General features: G+C 42.1%; 1 protein-coding gene across 3 annotated transcripts in view; it reads right to left on the bottom strand.

Annotated features, from left to right (window-relative positions):
* The window catches only part of drosha (drosha ribonuclease III), a 137,710-nt gene that overhangs the window by 34,267 nt on the left and 84,348 nt on the right, over positions 1-19,095 (bottom strand). For all 3 annotated transcript variants that reach the window (XM_080865862.1, XM_080865861.1, XM_080865863.1), the window contains 2 exons: positions 8,751-8,795; positions 3,782-3,939 (listed from right to left, as the gene is read on the bottom strand). In XM_080865862.1, coding sequence (XP_080721988.1) covers positions 3,782-3,939; positions 8,751-8,795 — 203 coding nt within the window. The remainder of the gene's footprint in view (positions 1-3,781; positions 3,940-8,750; positions 8,796-19,095) is intronic.

Here is a 19,095-nt window from a genome sequence, read left to right as displayed (position 1 = left end):
TGTAAATTGCATTTGTGAATCATGCAAAGCTGTCCAAGTCCAACAATAAAACTGTGAAACTGGAAATGAGCATAACAGGCCCCCTTTATTAGATAATCTGCAGTGATTAGAGGTCCGAGAATAAAGCGGCAAAGAAGCTTCTCTGTACTTTATACATTTCTCTGCTTTTCACAGCAGCCTGAATCACAAATATTTCATTCACTAATTTCCTTTAACTTTCAATTTTAACCTAAAACTACCGTATAAAATATAAATGCACATATAAATGTTTCAAATGCCTTCTTTTCAAAGCTGTACAGTGAAACGTGCTCTCATTGAACAAACACTGAACATGAAGAAAAAGCCGGACCCCGTTTCATCCTTTTTCCCTAACAGTGAGATTCTTGCAACACACCCAGCTCTTCCGCTGTGAGAGGAGACAGGAAGCTCATCGCCTGGGGGCCGCAGCTCTCCATTACTGCTGTCTGATGCTAGCCTCCGGTCTCCGCCGCATCAAGACACCATCAGCTCCCACCCCTGCATCTTGCACTGTCTTCTCCTTCTAGGTCAGCTTGTCCTGGGTCACTCCCGTCTCCTCATCTTCGGCCTACCTTTTCGCGTGACCCTCCTTTCCATTTTCTGACCTTATTCTTGTCTCTATCACGACAGCCTGACCCACTTTGGTATAACCTTTGGTCCTTATGGGCAGCCATTGCTCAGTTCCAGCTTTCAAGTCAGTCGGCTCTATTTAGGTCAACATGCCTTTGGCTACTAATGAGCTATTGAACATAAATTACCCTGAAAATATATTAATTTGCTCGTTTTTGCTCCAGGAAAAGCAACAATACAATTCAGTGAAATAAAAAATACATTTGTTTAAAATTGCCACCCCTGCATTTTTTATTTATTTATTTATTTGTTTTTAAACGTGAGGTCACCAAATTGGAAAATATAATTGGGATCAACCTTGAGTTGGAAAGTCCTTAAAGTGAAGCTCAGTAGGAGACAAACCTCTGGACCTCTAATCAACTTTGACCCTGACTGGAGAGATATTTGACATTTAAGTGATGGATTAGAACATGCACAGCAGTGTGTGTGTGTGCGTGGATGTAATCCACACATGCACACTCACAAACGCACACAGAGCAATGTCCTAGTCCAAATCTAAGCAAGCAATTACAGAGTGCAGCCTGCCAATAAGATATCAGAGGTGTGCTGCCAAGGCTAATTTGCTTTAGCTGTCAAACTCACTAGTGTGTTGTTTGGTGGAGCTCAGAAGTGAGTTAAGCTTCAGTTGCAAATAACCCTCTCATAGTCTGAATCAGAAACACCTCAAATTGGAGTGAACGGTCTCATTAGCGGAAACATTTTGCTATGAAAATTGCAATCTTTTCAGCCTTTCATGTGACGAGTAAACGAGCGCAGCTACACAATAACGACGAGTTTGTTTCGGGCAGACCCGGCCGCTCTCTTCCCGATCAATTTTTAAGTCGTCCTTGTAGAAGTTTGTAACTTTACTGACTATTGAACAGATGTCAAAACAGAAGCGGAAAAAAATTCCAGTGTTCCAATGTCAGTGATAAATCACAGCAGCACTGCAGAGAAACACTGTAATTAATAGAAAAAGGGGAAAAAAGCAAACTTACACCTTAGAGTTAGTATATGTTTTATTGTATGTAGTTTAATGCTCATGTTTAGATCAATATGTTGTGTTTGAAACCTGCAACATTCATAGAGTTAAATAATCTTTACCGTTTAAGCCATTTTAACCTCTTTTTTTTTTTTTTAAATGCAACTTTCTTCTGATTGGCTGCCACTAAGCTTGAACAGCAGGTAGGTGGGACTGTTGTGTTTAAAGTCAGGTCTGTGTGCCTGAAACATGGAGCACGGGCAAATAGTTCAAAAATGACACTAAGTTCTCACATATCTCAAAGGAAACTGTCACGAGGTTACGGAAAGGAAGGAAGGAGAATTTTTGACAACTCAGGAAAAGAGAAACTCAGTTATCAGAGAATCCAACTGTTCTCACATTAATCCCCTTACCAGTGTGTCCAGCAGACAGCCTACAAAGTAATCTGTTCTTATTCTTTCTAGCTCGAGAGATGATCCAACATAACTCCTTTCCTTTAAGATTCCCATGACCAAAGTCAAATTCCCTCCATCCATAACTTATCCAGGAGAATTCACCCAGCTTTTACGACTGCCACGCAGACACTTCCGGATCACTTCACCCAGTTAGGAACCTTCCAAAGCGAAATTGACTATTAGACTGCAAAGCCAATTCAGAAGTGTGCCTTAAGCCTGCATTCTCTGAACCTAATCTCCACCTGCAGAAGATTCTGTTAACTAGTCCACAGTGGAGAGCAGGAGCAGGACGACTGACACCAGCTGCAGTGCTGGAGTTGAAGTGCATCCAACCATGGGACGAGATCTTCTCTAAGGAAGCAGCTGAATGATCTAGAAGACTGCTACAGTAACAACCTGGCAAAAGAACCAGGCGACAGGGCACTGGATCTCAAACTGTGGGGCGGTGCAGCCACTCTCAAAAAAATCATAATCATGATTATTTTGGTTAAATGTCCTATTATACAACTTTTTTTCCCCCAACTGAATACTTCAGTTAAAAAAATCTAATTAAATGAAATAAAAAAGGTAGAGGTGGTGGAGCGTGGAAAGTTAGGGTTTAATCAGGGAGTGTGTTTGACTTTAAAGCCTCATATAAAGTCTCATAAAAGCAACCTCAAGTCCCAACCGGCCTGCCTCCATCACGAGATGTCGGTTTAATGCAAACGGGCGGCAACAGCAGCCTCGGTTTAAGCGACATAAAACCCAGGCTGAGTAACGCTGTCACGTGTTACTGAAAGCCTGAGAGACGCTGAGCGATCCAGAGACACAAACAGCTTCGGTCAATTTTTTCAGTGTTTTCACAGAATCAGGAAATCCAGAGTCTGAGGAAAAACGCATCGCTGTACAGGAAACCCAAGGGAAAAAAAAAAAAAAACTTTTTCCAGATTATTTTGTTTTCATTTATACTGGAAGCGAAATTGAAATTAGAATCTATTTGCCCAGCTGGAGAAGGAGCAAAGGACAAGGTGTCCCTTAGTTTCTCAGATTCAGCCCTCAATTGTGTGGAGTAAACATATTACTTTCTGAAAAAGGGTCTTTTGTGTAACAGTGTTATACATATATAAATATATATGACAAAGTAAATACGGACAAGCAAAAAGCTTTAAATGAGAATCCAGGAGTTCACAGGGTGGACAGTGAAATAAGACATGAATCAAATCTCCTTTTTCCCATGTGACAGCAGGGTTATGGCCTCACAGGTACCACAGACTACAAACACGAGGACTTCACAGTCCCCTGGGCCTCACTCTTGGCTGTGAAACCCTCGGATTAGGCTTTGTGCCAACAAACAAACCAAAAAAAAAGAGCCATCTTTCACTAAGGTACTTTGAACATGACATTCAAGACATCATTTGTTACAGAAGCAGCTTTACCGACGGCGAGAACATGCATAAGCTGCAGGGGGTAAACATAATGATGATGTGGGAGGAGGCGGCTGCCGCATTCACAACAGATACAACAATTTAAAATGCTCAACATATAAAACTCCCAGCATTTCAGATTATATTATACATTATAATGCATCATGCCTCATCACCTCTGAAGGGAGCGGCAGATAAAAGTCTGGCTATTTCTGCAGCATCCCTGCAAATTGCATCTGGCCTGCTAGCGCCACACTTTGCATTTTAATTGGCCGTAACTCTATTATCCACAAACAAACAGCGGAGGTACTTACAGGGTGAGGTGGTTAAAGCCCACGGTCCTTAAGGTGAAGGCTCTGGCCAGCAGGCGCACATGTGTGAACAAAACTCCGATAGACTCCTCGAATTGGGTCAGTTTTTGGAGGACCGGCGACGTCTCAATCAGCTGCCTGTCTGTCTGCGGCTCCTGTACCTGGAAAAGGACAAAGATCGCAACAAAGGAGGTTTGCTGACGAGATATGGGGCCCTGAAAGAGCTCTGGTCATTATAGATATAACGAAAACAGACAGACCTGTGGGATGTGGTGGAGCAGGCGTATGACATCATGGATGGAAATGACTCTGGTTAAATCTAATATCAGGCAAAAAACCTGATATTAGGAAGGTGTCCCTAACAAAGTGGCCAGTGAGTGTATTTGACAGAAAAAACAAGCGGTAAAGCTCTATTGGCAGTTTTGTATTCAACTTGTTTTTAAGTAGAAATAATGTTCAGTATTTTTAGTGTTATTACATTTTTTGAGTAATGTTTTGTGTTTTGTTGTACTTTATTTATATTTTTGCTTATTTTTATCCAGCACTTTCTTACCTTTTCAGTTACTTATGTATTATATTTATCTTTTTTTACAAGGTATTTTATTACCACTGTTGACCTGTTTTCATTTTTGATACTTCATTTACTCCATTTAAATCATAATTTTGACGCACTGTATTCATTTTATTGAGCTGTTCTTTATTTAACTCAATTCATTTCGGGTTATTTTTAACGTTTTGGCTAATGTACTGCAGGAATTTCCCAACTTCTGGGCATAAATACGTAAAGAAATAAATATGAAATTTTCTGAATAAAATTTGATACGTAGTTATGAATAATGTGCTCGCGTTTGATGCGCCCAATCGCTTTTCGCTGTTAAATCTACTCTTTTGCCCTTGCATATACGTTTTGTAATTCATTTTAAAAATGTGCTCTTTGCTTTGGGATATCTCACAGCCCTGAATATGTATCTAGTAACAGCCAGCAAGACCACTTCAAGGATGCTTGAATAACACACCAAAGAGAAACTTGCTCAATGAAGTCGTTCTGCATAAGAGTGTCAGATAAATTCAGTAAATGAGATGAACCTCTGCAGTATGCGCTGCTTTAGGGCCTGTTTAGAGTGTGTGTTTTTCCTCCGACTCAAAACAAACTCAGATGATCTGGAGCAGATGGAATCTCTTAGTCATTAAGTTTTAAGTCAAACAGCTCCCTTTCCCCACCACTCTCTGTAAATCTGATGATTCCCACAGTCAATATCTCTGGTGACTCAGTGGTACTGTAAATGCGCTGGCTTGTTATGTGAGCCTACTTGTGACTGTGATGAGACTTGAAAGAGCGGTTTTCAGTTGTGTAAATCGCTATAGATTATGCTTTTAACATTAGCTCCAGGGCTTGGTGAGTTCAGAGGTAGATGGGTCCACGGCTCTCTTTAGCTACAGCATTTCCTCTCGTCTGTGCTCATTACAAAGAACATATGAAGAAAGAAGAGGAAGAAATGATATGCAAAGAAAATGTGTACACGCATGTTTGTTAAATCAACAGACATCCTTATGGCTGCTAGAATGAACTAATTGGTCTCTGCGTGGTGCAACTGTTAGCTTGACCAAGACATCTTTTCCACAGAAAACAGAAACATTGAGACGTGGACACTCAAAGGGAACGCATGCACATTCACTTGACCTTGTTAGTTTGCTCTATTTTACACTACGAAGTACCCTGAAAATAAGAATAAAGAATACACGCAAGGCTCTCAGAGGCAAGATAGCCACTTTCTTCATTTTCCAGCACTTTCTTTTGTCTGCGTTTTCGTGATGGAATGACAAGTAAACAGCGCTCTCAAAGTCTCCCATGTCGAGCCGCTGCACAGAGCAGAGATGTATTTTTAAACTCAGTATTTTAATTGGAGTGCTGCCAGTAATGTCATGGTTCCATCTTCCAGTGTGTCCTAAGAAACATTTCACTCCTGCCTTTTTTGCTCGTTCTGTTAATTAACGAAAGGCGTGTAAATGTCATGCATCGCAACTAACGACATCTGACGAGTTCAGCACTCATAGGCGCGAACTTATCCTTCAGGGGAAATGGCCAGCAGCAAGGCTTCAAACGAAGTGAAGAGGAGACAGAAAAAAAGAAGAATCAACAGCAGTTTTGAAAAAAGATGGGGGAAAAAAAAAACATGTTTGAAATGGCTTCAAAGCATCACTTTCAGCTCAGTCCAGACAGAAAGCAGAATCAGAGCCCAGGTCTTCTGAGGCCAAAAAAAATAAATAAAATAAAATAAAAAAAATCCAGACTCTCATGTATCTCCTCAATAAACTAAAGGAGGAATTTGGCAATCCAAACTCAGTGTAAATGATGTTCTGGTAAATTATTCTGGAGAGCTGGAGGTGATGATGTGCTGGTGTGAATCAAGGAAAAAGGAAGGAGCGCAGAGTGATCCGCAGTATTCTGTAGGGTGAGGCTGCTGCAGGGTAGTGTATGCGTCTATGACAAAGATCTGTGTACGCACAATTACACACACCACCTCCAGCTGCCATCACCGTCGCCTCAAACCTCATTAAGGTAGCTTCTCTCATCTCTGCCCTGTCATCCCTCTCTTGGTCGGGGGGGAGGCTGGCACACCTTGTTACCTTTCAACAGCAGATTTAGGCAATAGAGGCTCAGTTAGAAGCAGAGAGCACGAACATGTCTGTGTAGATACTCAGTCACTCAGGTCATGACGGTCGTGTGCTTCGGTCAAAGGCGACAGGACTTCTTTTAGGTTCTTGAAGACATTTTAACTTTCATCCAAGAGGCTTCATCAGTGCTGATGAGAAGTTAATTTAACCCCTAGTGGGGCTGTCACCTCAGAGGTGGCACCAACACGCCTGGACTGGCCTACGACACCAAAATAGATTTAAATCTCAAGGGACGTCCTGGTTAAATAAAGGTTTAATTAAACCTTTATTTAAAGACCCAAAAAATATATTTAAAAAATCCAAATAAAAGTCATTAAACTCGTATTTCTTGGCAGCATTTTTTAAGCAATGGCCGTGAATTTCTCATCCATGCTTCCTTCCTTTTCTCATGGCCTGCTTTCAAATATTGGTCTTCTGTTAGGCTCAAAATTAGCTTGTTTTCTCCCCTTCTTCTTTCACTCGAGCCATAGTCCATGTCTCAGGGTAAAAAACATTTATCAACTCCATTATCGCAGCCCAAGCATTTATTTATTTAAATCAATGTTTTTCCAAAGAAAATGCTTTGGAAATGAGGCCTCACAGCAGGAGCGTTCTCCAGATAGGTTAATGCTATCTATGTCAGCACAGGTCACTCTTGCAAAGATGTGCCTTTTCTTCGGCTTCTGATTCTGACACTTCTTTTCCAGTTTCTTCTGATGGAAATTCTCCTACTTTCTGCCTTTAGGAGTGCATACCTTTCTCTTAGAATATCCCTCGTTTCTCCATGATCCACTTCAAGGTCTACAGACCAATCGGCAACCTCCAATCGCTAGGGAACAATGAGTATTTCCCAACAGCTTGGCTGGAGGTTCCTGGCCATGTCTAGGTGAGATTGCTGCGGTCACATGTTGTTTGTATTGAACTGCGTAACTGGAGCTTGAGCGGCTGCTTCACAGTTCCTGCCAGCAACCTGCAACAACCGCTCGTCAACATTTGTCCCTGGGGAGCACTCTTTGATGGGGGTTGTCAACAGGTCTCTCGGCATGGGCGATTGTAGCTTTAAATGCATGCGGTGATATAAACTTTTCCTCAGGGTGAGAACTTTCTGCACATATTTGAGAATGAGGCCTAATCTTCCAATTCCAAGATTATATGCTTAAATACATAAACAATTAAAGGGTAAATACAGCTTAGATCACATCACGGTTCAGGGTGCTTTCAAGCTACCGAGAGGCTGACACAATTTAGTCAGGTCTTATCCCACTGGCAGAGGACCACCCAGAGGAAACCTCTGCAATGCACAGTGTGTGGTAATGAGGCTGTATGACTACTCAAGCACACTGTGGAGGAACCAACCGAACCACAGAGCCATAGCAGGACTGACCCAAGAGCTCCACCCTGCCCACATTAACTGCTGCCACCGCCTGTGCAGCTCACCAGGAAAACAGGCTGCTGGGTACACAGTGGGTTTAGTCTGAGCACTGAACAAGATCAACAAAAAACATCCAGGCTCTCTGTGGATCTTGGGGATAACAAATACAGGGTTGAGGAGGCTAAGATATATAAAAAAAAAAACCCCAAACATATGTTGTAGGTAAACAAAAAAGCACAATGTTATTTTTTGGGGGGGCAAAAGCAGGATGTGTAAAAATGTACATACGCAGCAAGATGAAGAGAATAAAGCGCTTAAAGACGACTCGGCATACACACAAAGAAACACTTTCTCCTCGCAAACACATCAGAGAGAAGGATGCCTGACGGTCCCTGGAGGCCCCATGTGATTCGGGACTGTAATCCTGTTATGGCATCTTTGATCTCTTCTTCCAAATCCTAATTTCAAACAAACACTGTTGACATGTTTAATGTTTCTGGGCAGATCATGCAAAGCAAAGAGCAGCAGAACGGAGAGAGACTGAAGAGACGGATGATGGAGAAAGGATGAGGAGGGGGGGAAACGGGGGGGATGATGTGGCAAAGAGAAAAGGCAAGAGAGACTGAGTAAGTGAAAAAGCGGATTAGGGTCTCGACCAAAATGGAGAGCATCGAGACAAGGGAACAGAACAATAGAAACTAGTGGAAGGCTACCGGGAGCCTTGTGACAGCCATAAAGAGCTCAGTCAGCCTCAGGCAAAATACCCAACAGCTTGCCCACCTCTGTTACCGACACACACGAGAAGAAGAAGAAAAATAACACGCACATTTAGACGAGAAAACTTCAAAGATTCGCGAAGGCTTTTGTGTCTTGGGGGTGAGGTGAGTTTTAATGAGAGGTACCCAGACAAAATAAACATCAATAATAAAACATATCTCTCCTAACCTGCAGGGGGTGTGGTGGGTAGTTGAGCCAGACCTCCCGCAGATCCTGTGAAGACAAACAGAGAAGGGAACAAAGATGAAGAGTCAGGGGGAAGAAATTAGCGCATTTCCCCTTGGCATGAGGGTCATCCTGTTAATGAATATAATTCATTAACACTACAAATAAACACAGCGAATCATTAAAAGTAGCAAAAGAACCCAAAATGAATATTCAAAAATAGCGCATTCTTTATAGATGAAGGGTTATTTCGGCTTCAGATTGGTTGGTTTTGAACATTACAAAAGCTTCCCGGGCACAATATACTACCTCTCACACCGCTTTCCTTCACTGTGAATAGGAACCCAACCTTCAAACGATTTTTCTGCAACTACTTCTTTTGTTGCATTTTACCATGCATTTTCTGTAGCACTTGAACTTGAATATTTTTAAGCCTATGTGCACACGTGTATGTGTGGACTCCGTTAAGAGAAACAGAGTGTTGTAAACCACCTGATTTGGACAGATGTACAGAAAATGAGTCAGAGAGTGAGTTGTCTATAAAAGCCACTTGATTTCCAAAGCAGCGAGTGTGCCTAACGAGGAAGAGACTCCCTCTGAAACGTGACGCTGACAAATCAGTTCACACGTAGGAACTATTAGCGCTATTAGCATTATTAAGAGTAACCTCCAATGAAGTCAACGCAAAGTGGCAAAAACAGACAGTTCCTCTAGTGGCCACTAGAGGCTCTCTCCAAATGTGAGTCAACACACACATTAAAAAGACACATTTACAACCTGCTACAAAATACAGTTTAAAGGTTCAATAACCCACCTTGTAAGAGCTCTGGGGATAATTATTTTTATTACTCATTTTTAGTCATTAAACTGGAGTGCTTCACTGTGTGTGTTTTGTGTGCGTTGTTGGAGCCTTTTGGAGTGTTTTAATGGACTACGTGAGTAATATTATCGCCTTCTATCTGGTGCAGATCAACCTAGAAGTTCTTGCTTCAGTTTTGGTGAAATTCTAGAGCTTTATTAGTGTTCTCCTTCAGCGGACTCAAACTTTTTTTGCGCCACGGACCGGTTTAATGTCAGACAATATTTTCATGGACCGGCCTTCAAGGTGTCGCGGATAAATACAACAAAATAAAGTGATAGGAGCAAGACAAAAACTGTGGTATTTGGTAAATATAATAATAATAAATGTGAATTCACTGTGTAATTCTGTAACTTTATTAGCAGCGTCCTCCGGAAATGCACCAACAACATTGAGAGTAACATCCTCCTCCCTGCCCCTTAACGCTCTCTGGTCGCTATGGTAACGTGGAAACATTTCTTTCAAAATAAGACACACAACTATAACAAGGGGAAAAGACCCAGGGAAACAGAGTTAACGATAAAAACCATGAAAACCTCAAGATTTCACACCTGAGCCTCAACTCTCACGGCCCGGCTGGTACCAAACGGTCCGTGGCCCGGGGGTTGGGACCGCTGTTCTACTTAATTAGTAATTAGCCTATATGTGTGACTGTGTGATCCACCCTTGCAATTTATGAAAGGCAGCTAATGTCCACTGATAAATTAGCACTTTAGTCTTTCATCCATATAAAGCAACATCTGACTCTAAAACAATTAAAAATCACCAAATGCTAACACTGAAGCTTCAAAATGTGGAGCCCAAAACCAATGGGTGTTGTCACAGAGGCTAATGGCACTAAAAAGATATTCATATGCGTTACTGGAACGTAATTATTGATGCGTCTTTGTCACCGATTATTAATTATGTATGTCACTTTAATAATGCAACAGGAGACGAGTTTAATTACCTAAACACTGGTGGGTAGTTTTATCTCAATAACACACCATAGCAGACTACGAAAGTTTAATTTTAAACTTAACTGTAAAATAATAAGCAAGTAAAGCTTAAAAATAATGCATTGAGCAGCTTACGTCTCAACTTTTGTGCATATTTTGAGATGACAAGATAATGTGTACTAAGCATAGAAATGACAGGTCCTGTGAAAATGTACCATTTGACTTTCTCTTTTAGCCTTGACAGCTCACTCCGCTGACATCCAAAGATTGTGTTGTAGTTTCTCAACATTAAAATTAAATGTAACGCTCGACGATGATGCGTTGATAAGGCGGTGACTCTAGTAGCGCACCACACAAGGCTCTATGTAGGAAACTCCTTGTCCAAGTGCTTTCAGGTGCCATCAGTGAGCGATGGTGAAAGAAAATAGATAATTTTCAGGCCCAGAAGTCTGCATATCGACCTTACACAGTCAAGTAAGGTGGTGCTTGTAAAAAGGTGGGTTGTGATGTGGATTTGAGCAGAAGGTGAGGGGTGTTTGCGGGTGGAGTATTGGTGGGATTTAGCTTTTAGAGGAGCGTTTCCTCTGGAGACGCACACTAGCAGCGCTGGACTTTTGCCCGCCCTGCCTGTGGAGAGAAATATGTGCAAGATCAACATGTTTCCTCAACCCTACTCTGAGGTAACCACACAAGATCGAATAGTAGAGAGACCAAGGCTGAAATATACACAGTACAAAGAGAGAGAGAGAGAATAAGTCGTGGCTCTCAAGTTGTTGCCAAGGACAACGCCAGCCGGAGGCAGTTTTAGGCCTAGAGTCTAATGTTGGGTGAGTCATAGTGGTGATAGAGATGTGGAGAGGGCCTCTAAAGTACAGTATCACTCAGGTGTTTAAAAGGTTCAAGGAGATAAACCTTTAAAATGCGGTGATGGCCCACGGGGGATGGGGGGGTGGGGTTGTGTGTGGTCAGCAGCATCGAATGGGCGCCTCATCTTCTCAACGCACCCAGCTGGCAACCCATCGCCTTGAGCAGCCGATGAAAAATTCATGAAAAGTGGTCAATACGTTTGAGTAAATGCTTCCTTTTGGTTGCTTGTCCTTTTTTTCTTAGCCTGCGAGCTGGGTGGAGGAGCACTAAGTACACAGCGCCTATCAAGTCGACACTGAGCTTGCTTCCGGATGCACGCGTCGTCGGTTGTTAAAAGAACGTCGATAGCGCCGGCTAATGGATTGATTGCTTTCACACTTCTTTTGCAGGTGCACAATTTGCTTTAAAACACATAAAAGTGATTCACCTAGGCCGACGCATGTAAAGCGGCATAGGGGAAATGAGAATGAAAAGGACAAGAAGGGAGAACATGACACTTGAAATAAATAAATACATACATAAAAACAAAGGGAGAAGTGAAGTACACGAGTCGGTTCGGCTTAAGATCGAGGCTTATGATTAAAATCCATCCACAAGGCGCTCGCGATCCGCCCACATGCTGTATATAGACCCGAACAGCTAATGTTTCAATTACAGCCATTCCAAAGACAAGTCAGACAATGATTAAGCCAGCATCGAGTGGGGATTTAAGAATAACAACAACATTTCCCCCCCCCCAACACACAAACACACTCTCTCTCCCAGTGTAAGGAAGGTATAATTACTAGGGGCACAAATCATCATGTACAGCAGCTGAATCACAACCATTTGGAGGATATAACTGCTGCTACAACCAGAAGGGGGAAAACACATGCAAACATGTTTATTCGAATGTCACTGACCTACCTGTAATGACATTTGAAAATAGAAGCAAAATAAAGGGCAATTTGGAAAAAATGCCTCTGATCTTCCTTTTGTTGGACTCAGCTTTAACCCAGTTTTCCCCAACCACGGTAACCCGTCTCTGCATCACCACCTGGATTCAACTAAGCAAACAGGCAAGCTCCATCATACGGTGATTATGTTTTAGCTAGTAGCAGGTTATTTACCACAAGAGGTCTCCCAGCGGGAGGCAACTTGTCTCCAAAGATTCGTGGTCTGACTGATGGCAATTGCATTGTGGTTAAAATCTCTTATAAAAGCAAGTCATTTTGTCATTTTGATTTAAAAATTGTGAAATTTTTGCATTTCTGGTCGGACTTTGAATGTAAGTACTTACATTTCTCTTTGATGTGAATTTCTGTATATGTAGACAGAAACAGACAGCAAACAAACAATATATCACTAACCAGCTTGACCCCAAAATCAATTTGAAGGGAGCAACTGATTAGCAGTTGCAAACCCGGTCCCTGCCTTAGAAGCAACGATTTCCTGGGCTATGAAACTGCAACTTCATTGCACATAGTTGAAGTAATTTTGGCCACGCCACGGTCTCCAACCACTATTTTCCCCAATGTGACTGTAGCATAACTGATAAATGGTATGCCGAATGTAATTGCTATAGAGTAAACGGCAAGCTGAGAGTAGGTCAGATCCTGTCTAAAATGAGTTCAACTGAATGCCATGAGAGGCGGTCTGATGAAGCAGCTTTTGGAACCATCTCTCAGGGATTTGGGGGTATGTCAAATGAAATTGGGAACCAATGCTTTAACCCACAGGGGAGTCGAGGCACAACCTCATTCTTGCACATACTCCGGCCTCACAAGCCAACCGTGAAGACTCAGCGTCACATCCCCCTTTACCCACACACACTCAAGCACACACAACCCCTGGGATTGTTGGCTGTCCATGATTGGGACATAATGGTGCTCTTCTCTGACAAGGTCCAGTGCTCGCTGACAAATTGGTCTCTAGCTACAGGCTGCCAATCAATCCATCAAAAGTAGTAGTGCAGCGGAGAGATCAATAAGAGATAGCGCCGTTGATCAATACTGATATAAAAGCAGCCCAAAGTCCAGAACAAAGGCTTCTGTCAGTGAGTGGTCAAGGTGATCTTCTAAATATGTGAACTAACGTCGATTCTTTTGGTGAAGTGTACCACGCAATTTATATTTGAGGTTAAGAGCACACCTTTTACAGTTCCTCTGAGTGTAGGCAGAACAGTGTATGTGAATAGAAAATGGCCCGTGAATGAGTGAATGCATTCATTCTCCAGGCTATTAGCAAAGCAAGGACACAGTAGAAGCATACACATTCTCATTCAAACACTGGCAATATTATGCTTAACTGGACAAACGGTTCAAATTGCACAACGAATGGAGAGGGACACTAGGGTGTCAAACAGGTAAAGAGAGCCAGAGTGAAAAGATAAATGAAGCGCACGCTTGTGGTTCATATAACCTTTGTGTTTCTTCTTTTACAAAGAAACAAACAACAAAATAGCTTGAATTTAAATTATAGGTACAAAGGAACTGTTGCTGTAAGACACTGAGGTGGCCTTAACATGGAGCGAGTTGGTCACCTGTATGATCATATAAACCCAGCACACTCTACTGGTACACAAAGAGATAGAAAAGCACCCACAGGGGAAAAAAACCACTCAGAATGAGTCACATTTAAAAATCCACTAATAAACCTAATTTACTTTTTGCAAAAACACTCATTTTGGAATACATGCCAACAAAGCGGGGGAAAGGCTTGAAAAACTCAAACTGTTTTCCATCACTGCTTGAGTGTGTTGAAGTTGAGCTTCCCTAAAACCCTTTTTGGCACTGCACCCAGAAATGAGTAAAGTAAGAAGACTGTGGCAATGCCATGTCACCACAAGTTATTAATCTCTGCGCCACAGCGGCTGTCTTTTTTTGTCACAGCAACCTTTTCTCAAATTTGGCTTTTGAGTGTGTGGTGGCTTCTGTGGTGGTGTTACTAAAAACCCAACAGATTAGCTGATGGGCCACTAGTGAGATAATTTTGGTGATTTTTGTTCCTTAAAAATAGTTTGTTGAAGCAGCTAGTTATAAATATCTAAAGAAAAGTTTCATTAGTTAGTACCAGACTGGACCTCTTTTGCATTCAGAACTGCCCTAGTTCATGATGGCACAGATTCAGCAAGGTCGTAGAAACATTCCTCAGAGATTTAGCTTCATTAGCATGGCAGCATAAAAAAAAATGTATCAGCTGTAAATCCATAATGACATCCCGTTCCATTGTTCAAGAAACCAGCTTGGAATGATTGGAGCTTTGTGACGTGGTGAGTCATCCAACAGAAGATGGGTACACTCGGGTTATAAAGGGATGGTTATACTCAGCAGCAATACCAAGGAAGGCTGTGGTTGTTTAAATTACATTCAGATGGTACTAAGGCAGTGGTCCCCAATCCCCGGGCCACGGAGTCGTGAGTTGTTTGGTACCGGGCCACGAGAGTCGATGATTGAGTGTGAAATTTATGGTTTTCAGGGTTTTTATCACTATTTTTTAAAATCCTTTTTATCGTTAACTCGGTTTCCCTGGGTTTGTTCCCGTGTGTTATGAATAAATCTTTTTTTTTTTTGGTACCGCTACTCATTTTATTTTGTTGTATTTATCCGCGACACCTTACAGGCCGGTCCGTGAAAATATTGTTGGACATAAACCGGTTCGTGGCACAAAACAAAAAGGTTGGGGACTGCTGTACTAAGGGATCTAAGGTGTGCCAAGACAATAAACACCATACCATTACACTACCACCAGGCCCTTTACTGCTGTGGCTCATCTGCTCAAGGTTCAAAGATTCTGCATTACTTGGATGCAACCGGTAGTCACTTGAGTCACTATACCAGGGGTCTGCAACCTTTCACACCCAAAGAGCCATTTGGACCCGGTTTCCACGCAAATGAAAACCCTGGGAGCCGCAAATACTTTTTGACATCTAAAATGAAGATAACACTGTATATATTGTTTTTTACCTTTATGCTTTGTGTGAACAACTAAAGTGTGTTGCTTATGAAATCCATGAAGTGCTACAGAGAAAATTACATTTTATTTATGTAATTAACACATTTTGAACTCTTAAATATAACAAAAGGAACGACACCCAGCTGAAGTAAAATGATCCATGTAGCAAACAAATACTGTTGTGAGCCGCCACCCTTATATTGCCTTTGGGCTTTTGGAGCCTTGACCTGACTTTTAAAAGATAATTGGAAAAAAGCACTATGCTGCTAAAAAATAAAAAAAAGTAGATATTTGCAATATTCTGCCTAAGTATGTATTTTACCTGGTTAATGTGTGTGGCGGGGCGTGGTCTGCAGCGCCGCTGCAGGGGAGGCGGACGCACCTGAGCGGCACCCGCAACCTCACCGCCTTAACGTCTGTGCTATCTATGCTGTTTTGTTGGTGTGTGTCGGGCTGTGAGCTGAAAAGCTACAGCCGGCTGTATGCATACAGCAACCGTGTGTGAAAAGTGGTCAATAAAGGGATGCTGAAAAGCGTGTTCATGGAAACATCGTCGGGTCTGCCGTGGTATGTTTACAATGGGACTTCTGCTCCTGAACCTCTGTGCACAGCGTCTGCAACTCGGGGCTGTACGAAGTCACTTTCAACTTTACACAGGACTGTAAGCTGTCATCTGTGAGGCGTGAGCGGTGTTTGTTTTTAACATAGTTTATGGTGGAGAATAGCTGCTGACATAATGTGGATCCGAAGGTCCATAATTGGCCTACCTGGGGTTGAAAGTCTCGGTAAATGCACGCCGTTTTGGCGGGTATACCGGCTTCCGCGAGTGTGACGTTTATTTTGAGCGATGAAAAAAATGATAAAATATAATTATATTTTTATATTTCAATATCACAATAATCTAACAATTTAGAACTACAAGTTTAAAAAGAACTAACATAAATAAAATACACTTCAGCTAAATACTTCTAATTTATTTTCCCAAACCACACGGAGCCCACTATACGGACTAAAGAGCCGCAGGTTGCCGACCCCTGGCCTTTCCATCAGGTTGACACAGCTGACACAATCAAGACTGATGACTGATGTTCGGAATGTAATTGCTAAACAGTTAATGCAGTAGTCCAGATCCAGTCTAAAAGGAGTTTAAATGAACACTTTGAACATGGCTGTTGGTAGTGATGATGGGCATTCTGAGCCCATCTCAGAGGTTTAGGGATAATGTCAGAATAGGCAACATTTGTGGGGGGGAGAGACAGTAAATAAACCTGATTCTGTGTTATTTTTCCTCTATTGATATCAAAGTGTGGTGAAGAGTTGAAAAATTCAGATGGTTTTCATTCTCTGCCTGAGTGTGTTGAAATCAAGCTGCTCTAAAACCCTTTTTGGCACTGCACCCAGAAATGAGAAAAGAAAGGTGGTGGCTAAGCCATATCACCAAAAGTTATTATCTCCGCGCCACAGTGGCTCACTTTGTTGTCACAGCAACCTTTTCTTAAATTTGGCCTTTGAGTGTATGTGTGCATGCTTGTGTGGTGGTATTAATAAAATCCAACAGATTAGCCGATGGGCAACTAGTGAGATCATTATGGTGATTGCTCCTCAAAAGAGGTACTTCCCTCAGGACATGGCATCAACATCTTTTCCCAGCAATATTGCACTGCTGTTGAGTCCAGGTTGGGAGCAATCGAGCAGCTCCCCCTGAAGAAGATGCTTCCTGCCTCTCTGCTGATGCTTTAATAACCTCCACAGTAATGTCATTAGCAAATTAGCATCTATTGTTTCCTCCGGGCTTCTGTGTGCAATGAAGCTAGATTCCATCCTCGGCAAGAGCTCCGCTGTTTGGGAACCAGAGCCAGCAAAGGTGACGTGTTGAGAGAAAAACAAGGAGACGGAAATAACTGTTGCGCTCCAGCCATGAATGCCATACCAATTAGGGAATAACAGAGAGGGTGAAAAAAAAAAACTGAGGATACTGTTTGTCTGACTAGGTCTTGAGGTGGAAATTACATGCATGCTTTGTTTTAGGTAGTCGGCTCTGAATTTTACCTCCGGAGTTGTGGAGCTTTTGTTTTGACTTGTCATAAGAGCGCGGGGAAACATCTGTGGGGGTAATGACATCCTGGGGTGTGAGTGGGGGGAAAGAATGGAAAGGAAAGAGAGAAAATAAAAGGGAGCGAGAGAGAGTCACCAGGCAGCATCCTTTTGTTACACAAGGAGTGCATGTGACTGATCACCCATGTGTGAATGGAATACAACACCAGCAAAAAGGGTGCGATAGAAAAAAAAATGTAGAGTCCTTCCGTTTTGCACTGCATCCCTTAGTTTAGTAATATAATGTGTGAAGACCCATTTTGACGTGTTAAGCTAGAAATACAGAAGGATTCGAGTGGTTCTGCAGACTCTCCTGCCTGTCCATCTCGCCGGTCTGCCCCTCCAATTCCCCGCCCGCATACCCATCATACCACCCGGCTGGTGTTTGGCTTTCTGGTCTGTGTCCATCTGTCTCCTCTCAGCTTTGTATAACAGAGCTGCCATCAGGAGGATTCATTCAGCAGGGGGTGGGGATGGGAGTGGGGGTTGTCAAGCCATACTATTTCAATCCTCAGTCTGCATGTCTGAAAACTTTCAAACTAAAGTCGAACTTCCCTCAACTTTTACTGGGAATTTTAGTTGCATGCAAACTAATCAATATGTTTATGTTGTTGTTTTTCATGGATACAAATTGCTACGCTTTTTTTGCGCCATAAACCTTTAAGTATAGTATTTCCACAGGAAGTATGTTTTGTGCCTGCACTGTGTATTTTGTCCAAATAAAGAGAGAACATGTCACCATAGAAACCAAGAAAACAGAGCATTAAAAGAAGTGGTGGCAACGGTTGTATTTGAACCCAAAAGCATCTTGTTTTTATTTTCTTCTCTAACCGTGAGTTGGCAGATTAGAGGTTGTAACCATTTCAACTGGCATGGCAGAAAAATGGGTTTCATCTTACTGTAGAGATGAACTTATTGATCGCATTTAATTGCAAATATATTACTAGCACCAATATTATGTAAAGCATTTCACAAACCATGATCACATCCAACACTAAACCCCATGGGGAATATGTTTATCAACAGACGCCTGGTACTTTTACCTGTCAGTATAGCACAAATTGTAGGGTTGTGTGTACTCTACTCTATCTTCTAGTGGCAAGAAGTTGTATTTCTAAAGCTAATTTTTGCTCTTTCAAACACCAGAATTATACTCACTTGTTGACCTACGTGTGGATAGCTGCAGACACTGGTCGATACAAGTAGATTTTACATTTTTCAAATGGATATATAAATAGCTAGTCCATTGCAATAAATGTCTTGCAGATGAGTCTAAAGCAGCTGTATAAAGTTGGCAGGAAGATGCCCATTTACATGTATCTAAGGAGGGTTTCCCAAATCTCCTGGTGGATACTGACGTGGTACCAGGCCAGATTAGATATATCGCTAGCATGGCCTATGTCCACCCTACAGACGGGCGGGGCTGAGATAGATTTTGGTCGCCCGACTGGAGATATCGCTAGCTCCGGGACGTCGGACTAGCGATTTTGCGAGTCCTGAATGTGATTAATACATAAGTAAAAGAAATTCCTATACACTCTTCACACAATGGTCTGCTACAACACCTACATTACTGATGCACCAAAGATCCTGAAATACTGGAACACCTTCACTTGGGGTAATAACCTCTCCCTAATCCAGATAAAACAGGCCACAT

The sequence above is a fragment of the Rhamphochromis sp. 'chilingali' genome (assembly GCF_963969265.1).
Source record: "Rhamphochromis sp. 'chilingali' genome assembly, chromosome: 18".
Classification (NCBI taxonomy): domain Eukaryota; kingdom Metazoa; phylum Chordata; class Actinopteri; order Cichliformes; family Cichlidae; genus Rhamphochromis; species Rhamphochromis sp. 'chilingali'.
This window is presented reverse-complemented; position numbering and strand designations above follow the sequence as displayed.